This window comes from Ips typographus, linkage group LG4 (genome assembly GCF_016097725.1).
Source record: "Ips typographus isolate SLU linkage group LG4, UJ_Ityp_2.0, whole genome shotgun sequence".
Lineage (NCBI taxonomy): Eukaryota > Metazoa > Arthropoda > Insecta > Coleoptera > Curculionidae > Ips > Ips typographus.
The window spans coordinates 12,953,736-12,965,033 of NC_138425.1; the positions used below are offsets into that span (position 1 = coordinate 12,953,736).

At 37.1% G+C, this 11,298-nt stretch overlaps 5 protein-coding genes across 6 annotated transcripts; 3 read left to right on the forward strand and 2 right to left on the reverse strand.

Annotated features, from left to right (window-relative positions):
• Positions 1 to 14: 14 nt before the first annotated feature.
• LOC145727597 (pre-mRNA-splicing factor ISY1 homolog) lies at positions 15 to 1,213 on the forward strand. The gene is made up of 4 exons (XM_081977278.1): positions 15 to 139; positions 196 to 218; positions 287 to 654; positions 719 to 1,213. Exons 1-4 carry the CDS (start codon positions 137 to 139, stop codon positions 1,144 to 1,146), a joined length of 822 nt encoding a protein of 273 aa, XP_081833404.1. The 5' UTR covers positions 15 to 136; the 3' UTR covers positions 1,147 to 1,213.
• Positions 1,157 to 8,728, reverse strand: cdm (importin-13-like protein cdm). Of its 2 annotated transcripts, none has more exons than XM_081977226.1 (16): positions 8,378 to 8,728; positions 8,152 to 8,319; positions 7,947 to 8,099; positions 7,775 to 7,893; positions 7,309 to 7,446; positions 7,062 to 7,257; positions 6,800 to 7,012; positions 6,289 to 6,739; positions 6,055 to 6,236; positions 3,215 to 3,379; positions 2,980 to 3,159; positions 2,063 to 2,200; positions 1,780 to 2,011; positions 1,577 to 1,729; positions 1,349 to 1,520; positions 1,157 to 1,291 (listed from the first exon to the last, which is right to left on the reverse strand). In XM_081977226.1, the coding sequence occupies exons 1-16, from the start codon at positions 8,528 to 8,530 to the stop codon at positions 1,198 to 1,200; spliced, it is 2,907 nt and encodes a 968-aa protein (XP_081833352.1). In that variant the 5' UTR covers positions 8,531 to 8,728; the 3' UTR covers positions 1,157 to 1,197. The 2 variants fall into 2 exon arrangements, with proteins under 2 accessions (XP_081833352.1, XP_081833351.1); XM_081977225.1 differs by having other exon boundaries at positions 1,349 to 1,523; positions 8,378 to 8,727.
• On the forward strand, positions 3,553 to 5,976 carry LOC145727570 (dynein intermediate chain 2, ciliary). Its single transcript, XM_081977233.1, has one exon. It carries the CDS (start codon positions 3,671 to 3,673, stop codon positions 5,855 to 5,857), a length of 2,187 nt encoding a protein of 728 aa, XP_081833359.1. The 5' UTR covers positions 3,553 to 3,670; the 3' UTR covers positions 5,858 to 5,976.
• A 121-nt stretch (positions 8,729 to 8,849) lies between the features above and the next one.
• On the forward strand, positions 8,850 to 10,457 carry Ssl1 (general transcription factor IIH subunit 2 Ssl1). The gene is made up of 6 exons (XM_081977263.1): positions 8,850 to 9,009; positions 9,072 to 9,273; positions 9,318 to 9,620; positions 9,677 to 9,930; positions 9,978 to 10,227; positions 10,281 to 10,457. Exons 1-6 carry the CDS (start codon positions 8,954 to 8,956, stop codon positions 10,404 to 10,406), a joined length of 1,191 nt encoding a protein of 396 aa, XP_081833389.1. The 5' UTR covers positions 8,850 to 8,953; the 3' UTR covers positions 10,407 to 10,457.
• RpS21 (ribosomal protein S21) lies at positions 10,446 to 11,105 on the reverse strand. The gene is made up of 4 exons (XM_081977307.1): positions 10,985 to 11,105; positions 10,873 to 10,932; positions 10,582 to 10,773; positions 10,446 to 10,501 (listed from the first exon to the last, which is right to left on the reverse strand). The coding sequence occupies exons 2-4, from the start codon at positions 10,920 to 10,922 to the stop codon at positions 10,492 to 10,494; spliced, it is 252 nt and encodes an 83-aa protein (XP_081833433.1). The 5' UTR covers positions 10,923 to 10,932; positions 10,985 to 11,105; the 3' UTR covers positions 10,446 to 10,491.
• Positions 11,106 to 11,298: the final 193 nt, after the last annotated feature.

The window sequence follows — 11,298 nt, forward strand, 5'->3', positions numbered from 1 at the left end:
AAACCAAAATTTAACATCAACATAACATAACCTAAAATCTTAAAATTTGTCTGGTTCTGGCGTTCTGGATTATGTTTATGTGTAATTATTAATATCTCTAACTGAAATTCGCCTACAAAACTAAAACCTTTTTAAAATGGTAAGTACCATAAGTTTTGCAATCCAACATTGTGATTATCAAATTTGTCCTTTCAGGCCAGAAACGCAGAAAAAGCAATGTAAGTACCAAACTATGATATGTAAATGAACATTTCAGGGCACAAATAACTGCTTTTACTTTTATTAGGACTACTTTGGCCAGATGGAGGGCAGCTCAATCTGGTGAGCTAGACAAAGTGAAAAAGCGGCGGCCCTATTTAGCCTCGGACTGCAAAAGTTTATACGCGTGCGAGAAGTGGCGTATGCAAATTATCCGGGAGATTGCCCAGAAAGTAGCTCAAATTCAAAACGCTGGACTTGGAGAATTTAGGATAAGAGACCTTAATGATGAAATCAATAAGTTGCTTAGGGAGAAACGTCATTGGGAGGATCAAATCAAAGAGTTGGGAGGTCCTGACTATCAGAAGGTTGGACCTAGAATGTTGGATCATGAGGGAAAGGAGGTTCCAGGGAATAGAGGCTATAAATATTTTGGGGCTGCAAAAGAATTACCAGGTAGATAATTAAACAAAATATGGAATTTTGTATTAATGTCAATTTGTATTCACTAAAATGTTAGGAGTTAGAGAGCTGTTTGAACAAGAACCGCCCCCGCCACCTAGAAAAACTAGAGCTGAACTAATGAAGGACATAGATGCGGACTATTACGGATATATGGATGATGATGACGGTATTTTGGTTCCCCTAGAAATGGAGGCTGAAAAACTAGCAGTCCAAAAATCAGTGGCAGAATGGAAGGCAAAGAAAGAGTCCAGAATGTCTACAGACCAATCTTCTGACGAAGAAGAAGAAGTGAATATTTACGCGGAAAAACAGACTGAAGAAGAACAAGAGGAAGACGGTTTGAATCCTTTGCTGGATGGGTCGCAACAAAGGTTTGTTGCCCACGTGCCGGTTCCATCCCAGCAAGATATTGAGCAGGCCTTATTAAGAAGAAGAAAACAAGAGTTACTTAACAAATACGGAATACCGGAAGAAGGAGCTTAGTAATACAATCTTTTACACTTTATTTAATTTATAATTAAAACTGGTATATTTCTATGGTAAACTCAAATCTTGTTTCATTATCCCTCTGCAAATTAGGGCAAACTCTAATATGAAATCGCACAGTTTTCTTTTATTGGCTTTTTCTCTAAAAATCGAATACAACAGTAAATTGCAAGGGCATTGTTGAGTATAAATAACTTACCTTAATACTACTCTAATAAAAGTTTCCTTTTGTTGAGCCGTTGTTTTCGGAGACGGAAAGTTTTCTTGATTTAAGAGACTGTTTAACCACCTACTTAAATTATCACAGTATTTCCTATTTAACGCGTATAGTATATCACTATGGAGATCTATGCTAGCTCTAGGAGCTGTACCTGCTATAAGAAAAAAAAGTTAGCACTGCAAGAAGTTGTAATTTCCGGTTAACAACCTAAATTTAAAAGTATCCTTAACACTAAACTTTCCCCGTAGGCTTGAACCACGCTGCTTTGAGAAACTTCTCTACTTTGAGTAATGAAATGTACCAAAAAGCTTGAAATGGCTTTAGTGGTTTGGGTTTCTGGTAACACTAAACATAATATGGCTGCAAAAATAGATTAGAATTGTTTCGGGCTGATAATATTACTCACTTACCGCATTGGAATAGAGCCACAGTATCCACTTCATTATTGAAAATTAGCTGTGGTACTTTTTTAATAAAACTGCATAGTAGAACAAAAAATCCTTCCAACAGGTCTGATATATCAGAAAGTTGATTTTTACTATTGCTTTCTGAACAAACTTGTAGAGTTTGATTACAAATTTCTTGGATTAGTTGTTGGTTCATTTGGTGTAATTCCGGCACTTTTCCAAACAATATCACAACCTTAAAACGGCCAATAAATAAATTGCCAATGAAATAAAAAAAGAAACTCACTGTTTTTGCCACTTCTAAAACCTCGGCCTGCGGTTTTTTCCTATATATTGTCACGACAATGTGTAGGATATCTTCTATTAAAGGTCTACAACCATCTTTCAAAGTTGTAATGACGGATTTCAATAAAGTGCTTAAATCCTACAAAATTTAATTGTTTTGGTATAGTCTGTTCCAGTTACTTCTGACTGTTGCCTTTACAATCACCAGCAAAAAACGTATGTCGGTGGTTGAATGTGATACGGATTGATTGTCAAAAATGATTATAGTTTTAGGTTATGCTTTAAGGCAGGATACAGTAAATTAAGTTTTACTAAAAGAACAAATAAAAATTAATAAAATTACAAAGAAAAACTAACTGACCGGTTATTCCTTATCAACAGACATAAACAAAAACCAAAAAGTATTTGCAAAATTCTTTTTTAATTTGGAATCACCCTTTATAGTATATGACCAACCAATCAATGTTTATATACCAACAAACGTTTAGTACACTTAGTACAGGCCTCTAGCAATTTCTAGAAAGTTTGAGTATCTAGAGATTTTCAAAATGGTCCTAGAGGCCTCTGACAATTTAAAACAGTTATGGGAAGGTTTAAGACACTTGTAGAAGCCTCTGAAATCTTTAAGAAGGTTCTCAGTAGCATTTAATCTTTGGCAATTTCAAAATGATCCTAGAAGCCTCTGGCAGTTTAAAACAATTCTAGGAAGGTTTAAAACACTTGTAGAAGCCTCTGACACTTTTATAAAAGTTCTCAGTAGCAATTAGAGGTGTTCTGGCCCTAGAGAATTCTGACAATTTACATCAAGCAAATTCCTCAAGCCACTTTTAACTTCTGGACGTGTATGTGAAATGAGACAAGGGATGTAACTTAACACTTAACAGTTAGAAGTCACTGAACAGATCTTAGAGAACTTACTAGCATAACATCCAAATTATCACAATAAATCTCGGCCATTTTCCTGTACAGTTGCATGGTGTCTTTCATTATAATAAACACAGGTTGTTGTATGGTTTCTTCAGATTCTACGTACAGAGAGTTGAATAGGGCCGATAAGTGTTTGAGCCGAGACATTAGTATCAGCGAGCCTGCCGTGTTCTAAAATGTAAATTTAATTGTCCCGTTCTTTTAATGATTATTTGAAACGTATTACCGGCTTCTCGTTCACCAATCTTTGAATGTCTTCAAAGGTGGCCGCCAACGTGGCATTGAGAAATTCCATAACTTTGTTGACTGGCATTATACTTAATACCCGACCTATACTGAACATTAGTCGTCTAGTATCGCTCAGTTTTACGAGCTTACTGTCGATGGCAGCCTACAATAATTTGATTTGAAACAAATAGTGATAAACTTTATTTATAAAATAGACACAAAACATCCAATAAAGGGCACCATAGTGACCCAAATATTGATTAAACAATCCAGTCTAATTGGGACAAAAAAAATCAATTCCAAATAAAACCTGCAAACTAAGTGTAACACTCAGGTAAAAAAAGAGCCCACTCGCATTTTTAATTGAGGACCTGTGGTGTAAACCCTAACCAAAATACACAAACAGTCAATCGGAAAGCCGTCATTTTAGGTCTTTATTAAACAATTTTAAAAGATGCCCCCTACCAAAACTGCCAGAATGTCTTTGTACAGTAAAAAAACCGCCAAAACCACCGCGGACGGTTACGACGAACTAGAGGAATGGAAGCGAGGAAAACAACTACTCAAACCCAAGAGCCAACTCGACTTATCCGAAGGAGAACTAAAAGAAACCATCGCAAAACAGTTATCCTCCATCAATCCCCGATTACCTGACAGCTTAGTAGAGTTCAATTATGCCACTGGTGAATTCGTTTCACTGCCTCGTCCCGGAAATTTGGTGGTCGTATACCAGGCCCAAGGAACTGCGTTGCATATTGAATCCGAAGAAGCCCGCGCTCAAATGTTGGAGTTTGGAATCGACCCAAATACATTTGAACAATCTGAAGAGGCGTCCCTAGACCAGGAGGCGGGTGTTCTTGAGCCCCCAGAGACCGAAACGAAACCGGAAGGTGAAAGTGAGGAAGGGGAACACAAAGAAGAAGAAGGTGAAGAAGAGGCACCCAAGGAAAAGCACGATGAAGAGGGTGAGGGTGAAGGTGAAGGTGAAGGAGAAACTGAAACTAAGGTTGAGAGCGCAAAACCCCCACCACAAAAAGGTGGTAGACCTAGAAAATTAACCAATCAATTTAATTTCTGCGAGAGAGCAGCGTTGACCTACAACAATCCCAGTAGAAGCCAAGAGACTCAAACAGTCCCACCACCTATGGCAAACTTTTCTGCTAACATTTTACAATGGGTCATCTATGATGCTTACCAAAAAGACTTTGAAGCTCAGCAGTTGGCGCAAGAGTTGGAGCGTGAACGTAAAGAACGGGATAAAGCACCAGTGTCGCGTTTTCAAGCGGCCAAAAAAGCCCCAGGACGTGCCCAACTCAGCGAGGCAGTCCAAGGGAGAGTGCTGGATTGTTGGAAAGTTCTTGAAAGGATGATCAATCAAAACACATACGACGATATCGCCAAAGATTATCGATACTGGGACGATCCCTCAGATGAATTTAGAGACGAAGAGGGAACGCTGCTGCCTTTATGGAAGTTTACATACGAAAAAACTAAGAAAAACACCATCACCGACTTGGAATGGAACCCTTATTACTATGACTTGTTCCAAGCCTGTTTCGGATTTTTTGATTTTCTGAAACCCACACCGGAGGGCGCAGTTTGCATGTTTACCCTTAAAAACCCGTCTTTTCCAGACTATATTTGTATGACAGATTCTGGTGTAATGTGTGTGGACACCCATCCCAAATACCCATACATGGTGGTGATAGGTTTATATGATGGAAACGTGGAAGTATTCAACGTACAGGCTACCTGTAAATCACCAGCTTTCAAAAGCAACAGCGTCACCAACAAGCATAAAGGAATAGTGTGGGAAGTAAAATGGGGACCGGATCTTCCGGATGGGGAGCTAAACTTTTTCTCAGTGGCCACTGATGGGTTAATCAACAACTGGGTTTTAATGCAAAACGAACTATCAGTGACTACAATTTTAACATTGTTTTTGAAAAAAGATCCAGTTCCAGGACCTGACGGTACTAATCTAAAAGTGAAAGGGTGCGCCAGCTGTATCCGGCTTCATCCAAAGAAACCTTTGATATACCTAGTGGGTACGGAAGAAGGGCAAATATTTAAATGCAGCACGGCCTACAGTTCTATGTCCTTGTTTACATACGAAGCCCACTTGCTACCAGTGGCTCGTATTGACTTTAACAAGTACAATTCGGACATTTTTATTTCATGCAGCGCCGATTGGAGAATTAAGATATGGGAAGACAACCGGAAGGAACCACTTTTCGTATTCGACGTGGGAGATCGAGTCGGTGATGTTAAATGGGCCCCTTATTCTTCCACCGTCTTTGCTGCGGTTACGTTCGAAGGCAAAGTGTACGTTTTCGATTTGAACGTCAACAAATACAAACCAATTTGCGTGCAAGCGGTGGTTTCCCGTCGAAGAAACAGGTTAACGCGACTATCATTCAATCCGAAATTGCCTATCATTATTGTGGGCGACGATAAAGGATGCGTAACCACTTTGAAACTGTCCCCAAATTTGAGAATAATGTGTAAAGCGCCGAAAAAACAACAACATTTAGATCAGTGGACGTTGCAATGCATGAAATTGGATAAATTGTTGTCATTGGTGAGAGAACCGGTTACATTATCACTTCCAGATGATACGGCAGGTACAGAAGCATCTTGATTTCAGTGGAAAGAGTAGTTAATAAATATTATGAGCAGTATACAGTTAGCAGGTTAATTAGAAGAGAGGGAAAATTTTGTTTTTGATTTTTGAAACAAATATACATATAAATGGGCTTACTCTTGTAATTTTCTTTATAAACCAACTGTTACCGGATAAATAACGCTTTAAAGTAAGCTTAGACTAAATTAACTGACCTGTGATGTAATTAAGATTTGATCCACATAAGGTAAAACAAACTTCTGGCAACTGTGTGTGATATCTTTCAAAGCCAATGTGGCGCTAGTGGACACTTTTGGATTTCCTAATCCAGATATCACCAATGGTATCACGTTTCCCAGCAATTCTGGATGGTCAGTTAGCCATTCAGAATATGCTCCTGACAAAGGAAGAACAGTAACAATTTTCCACAAAAAAAAGTCTAAACTTACCAACTGTCTCTAAGGCGGTCATTAAAACTTTAATATTCAAATCACCAAAAGGAATCTCTTTGATAGTCGCCATCAATTTGGGTAGGTACAAATTTTCCATTTCAATACTTTCGGCTATTGCGTAGAACGCGTGCAAACAGGTCTCGATTTCGTTCCATTTCGGTGGTTGAGCGTATCCATTCCCAGTCTCCTTTTTCAACACTTCCTCCAGTTTTACCGTCAAAATGTCTAACATTTCCAAGTCAAGAGCGTTGTAACAGTACATGTAAGTATCGGCAATATCTTGGCGATAACAACGAAACACTTCCTTATCGTCCTTAGTCCAGTTTGCATGATCTACCAATGGTAGCATGGACTTTCTCAACAGAATACACACCAATTCACGATAATATGGTTTCACCATCAACAGCAACTGAGCACATTCCGCAGTATCAAGGGCCAATATTTCATCCTGTGATTCAGTTTTATTAATACATATCCAATAACAATTCATAGTTGGCTATAATCATACTTGCAATGTGTACCAGAAACCAAAAGTCATGGTACTGCTAGATTCGTCAATGGGATAAAGCCCAGGCAAGTTTGTGCACTTTAAAATCGAGTTGAATAAATCGAAGCTGATGCGTTGTTCTTCAGGATTGGTAGATTTTAAATTATCAATAAATACTCGCGAATGCGAATCTGTCAGTGTTATTATTAAGCCATATAAATTAGCAATGACGTCCTGAAAATAACTGCTAATGTCTGACACCTATCCAGAATATAAATTATACCTTATTTAAAGAACCGGACTCAATTTCCATATCAATAATTTTTTGAAACTTGTACAAAACATTGGCAGCTGCTCTAGATATGTATAATCTAAATTTAGAAGTGTGTGGATGTTGTATAATAGCTGTTAAAGCTTCTACAGTGACTTCAGAAAGTTCCATTTCCTCTCCAGACAAACATTCTGGATCACTTTTATTCCTGGAATAGCCCTATGAAACCAGTAGCAATATATTTGAAGAAACTATTTACCAGTATACATAACAAGTGAGATCAATCAGTAAATTGCAAATAGGATCACATTCCTGGATGTTTAGACCACCCAACTGCATCCAAGCTGCGCCGCATCGTGCAGCAGTCAAATACGTTGTTAAATTACCCATGTCAAACCTACCAGTAAATCAATTTGTTTTTTAGTTGCACTCTAATAAATAACAAATTTTGATTCATTCCTCATAGACATTATTCTTTTAAACATAATCAAAATCACAATTAGTTATTAATGTTCTGATACTGAGACAAATAGAATCTTGACATAACTGTGTCTTTAGAATGTTGCCTAGTCAGTTTTCTCTCAATCTTGCCTGAGTTTTCATTCACTACCAGACTAAAAAAATCAAACTAGTGTAGCCTAAATGAGAATTTTAAAACTGAATTTACTTTTATTATTCTAGAATATGAGATTTTTTTAAAGTACAATACAAATATTTATTATTACCCTTTGGATGGAATAGGCATTAAGCACATTTCCACAACCTTTAATATGTCTTTAGAAACTTCCTGAAGTACAATCCTGACCCGGTTTCGTTGTGTGACTGATAAAGTGGTACTTTGAAACTGTATAAAAAAACAATTATAGTACCCTAAACCATCAACCAACTCAATTATACCTCTTCAGGAATAACAGTAAGAATTTCTAATAAAATCCAAATCACCCTTTCTGATTCTATATTTGGTAAGTTGTGAGGCTGAAAACTGGATACCAGCTCTTCAAAAGCATTCGGCCAATGAGTTGGTATTGTATGTATTATGTATGCAGATAACTGAAATAAATTATAAGCTGCTTTGTAACAGAACATGCAGACCAAAGCTTACAGCAATACAAAGACGGTTTAACACAATTTTTGGCCCCATAGCATAACTAATGATAGCTTCCAGTATTTTTTTCTTCAAGAATTCATAATGGTCCTCAGGGACTTCATCCCAATACTTCATTAATTTGCTGTGCAAGGTTGTGGCAGCAAAAAACTGTACTTGAAAATTCTGTTGAAATTTATAGTTAATTCCCTAACAAAATTAGGACATTTTAAGTATAGCTTACTCGCTGTGGGTCAAGTAATTCCCACACAAATGACCAAGCTTGTACTGAGTTTTGTGCTTTGCTGAGCCATTGATGAGCTTGAGCTTGATAATTTGGCTCTGCCCTGTAGAAAACCGCAACCGCTTCTTCCAAATTCTCCACCGTAAATTCCATTTTGGTGGTTTTCAAACACTAAACACCAAATTTTTTTAGGCCTTCCAATATAAACTCAATTATCCCATTTTATTGTTTTAACTGCCTCATTCACGCATAAACCATTAAATTTACTTTCGTTTAGATTTTGCTTATTTAGAAAATTTTATGATTAAATTGTAGTTTGGTTGCAGGAAGCAGGAAGGGACGGAAGGATCATGAAGTCAAATCGACACAAACAGAGCTGTCAAATTGCTCAGGCGGCAGCCAATTGAGCCAATCAGCTGATTGCATAGATTTTAGTTTGACAGACAAAGTGTCATCTGTCATCTGTTAAAATCACAAAACCACATAACCACAATTTATCGAGCATTTCGAGGTTATGTTTATAAAGTGAAAACTGTAAAGTGTAAAACAAATATAATATTACAAAATAAACAAGCCATGGAAGAAGATGATCCTAAAGAGTACCGTTGGGAAACTGGTTATGAAAAAACCTGGTAATATGCCTTAAATAATAATAAAATAAGCTCAAGTTTAAAGTGGAATTATCACAATTTAGGGAAGCTATCAAAGAAGATGATGAGGGCTTTCTGGAAGCGTCGGTGGCCGATATTATTATGCGAGCCAAACGGCGGCGGCAAACCCAAAAACAGGGTCACACCAAACTTGGAATGATGAGGCATCTTTACCTAATTCTAGACTGTTCTGAATCAATGTCCAGTCAAGACCTTAAACCCACTCGTATGCTATGCACCTTAAAGGTAATAGCTAGATGTGTAATAAACTGAGAACTAAGTTGATGTAGATTTTAGAAGGGTTTATTGAAGAGTTCTTTGATCAAAACCCTATTAGTCAGATGGGAGTTATTTTGATGCAAAACAAGAGAGCTGAAAAAGTTTGTGATTTAGGAGGAAATTTTAGAAAACATATTAAATACCTAAAATCTCTAACTAAAACTAGTTTAGTTGGGGAACCTTCTGTACAGAATGGTTTGGAACTAGCATTGTCTTCATTAAAACTGTTACCCTCTCATGCTAGCAGAGAAGTACTGATTATAATGGGTAGTTTAACAACATGTGATCCTACTGATATAACTGGAACAATTGAGGTATAAAGTTACTTCTAAAAAATTTCCCCTGTAAAAATTTGTTCTACAATTATTAGAAATTAAAACAAGAAGGCATCAGATGTTCAATAATTGGTCTGGCAGCAGAAGTTCATGTGTGTAGAACTTTAGCCAGTGAAACTAAAGGTTCATACAGTGTCATCTTGGATGACAGTCACTTTAAAGATCTACTCTATCAGCAAGTGGAACCACCACCAGCAGCTGCTGCATTAGAATCCAGTTTAATTAAAATGGGGTTTCCCCATCAAATGAATACTGAAGGCACTGATGAGCCACTTACAATGTGCATGTGGTAAGTTCAATGAATTTACAGCAATGCTTTCATAACTGTGATTAAAGTCATGTAGACAGTACAGAGGAGGGAAGTAAATTAACCACTGGTGGTTACTATTGTCCTCTCTGTTTGAGTAAATATTGTGAATTGCCAGTTGAATGCAGAGCTTGTGGTTTGACACTAGTGTCTGCACCCCATTTAGCTAGGTCATACCATCACTTATTTCCTGCTGCCAATTTTGAGGAAGTCCCATACACCAAACAGGAAGATATTTGTTATGCCTGTCAAAAAAACTTTGGGGACCAGGACAAACAGGTCAGTGACTTTTTTACACAAGTGAATTAAAAAGAAACAGTGTTTTTGTGTAGGTGTTTCAGTGTCCTACCTGCAAGAAAGTTTTCTGCCTAGATTGTGACATTTTTGTGCATGATACTTTGCATACTTGTCCAGGGTGTGCTACCAACTTAGCAACATTCCAGTTAACTCATAAATGAAAATATCTGTGATGTGAAGGATGAAATAAAAGAAATCAATCACTTAAAAAAGATTAATTTTATTTGAACATGTTGTTCACCTTATCTAAAAGTTTCTGCAACAAAAAAATACAACATTAATGATAGTATACAATATCAAGGAAAATTAGTTTAAATATCATAAAATGCTACTTACTTGGCAATGATACCATCCTTCTTTGTTAATCTAACAAGGCAATCATCAGACTCTCCCATTCTGCGAATGGCACCACACAGAGCATAGCTCTTGGCAGTGTCAGTCATTCTGCCTGTACTGGGGTCAACTTCAGCAATGCTGATTTGAATCGAAGCGTGATCTTTAGCGTGGATGATTCTGTTTGACGCCGAGCTGAAAATGTTAATAATTAAATCCCACTCAATTAAATTATAGTATTTTAAGTAAATAAAACACGTGTTTTTAGGTTAGTTTTAGTGTGAGTTAGCATACCATTTCCTGGGGCAGTACAAGTCGACAAAGTCACCGGCTTCGTTTTCCATTTTTAGTTTCCTACAAATAATCACTACAGTTTAAGAAATTTTAGCTTTATTCAGGTACTTACGGTTGATTTTTTTAGTAGAAAAAATGAACCAACTTTCACTTTAGGCTACGCCAAATCAAAAAGAAAATCGTTTGCCTGACAGTGTGATTGACTTAACACTGTTTGACTTTTGACAGCCTGTGTTGCCAGACTGTTCGCACTTTCAAGTGTATGGTTGGTTGCCTGCAACTAGTTTTGCAAATTTACGACTGAAAATTTTCCAACACCAGACTACATTTTTGGATTTTTAATTATTCAAATATGTATGAGTGGGTTATAGACTAATTAAATACAATGCTAAAGTAAACTGGATTGAATGAAGGGGTAAAATCAAT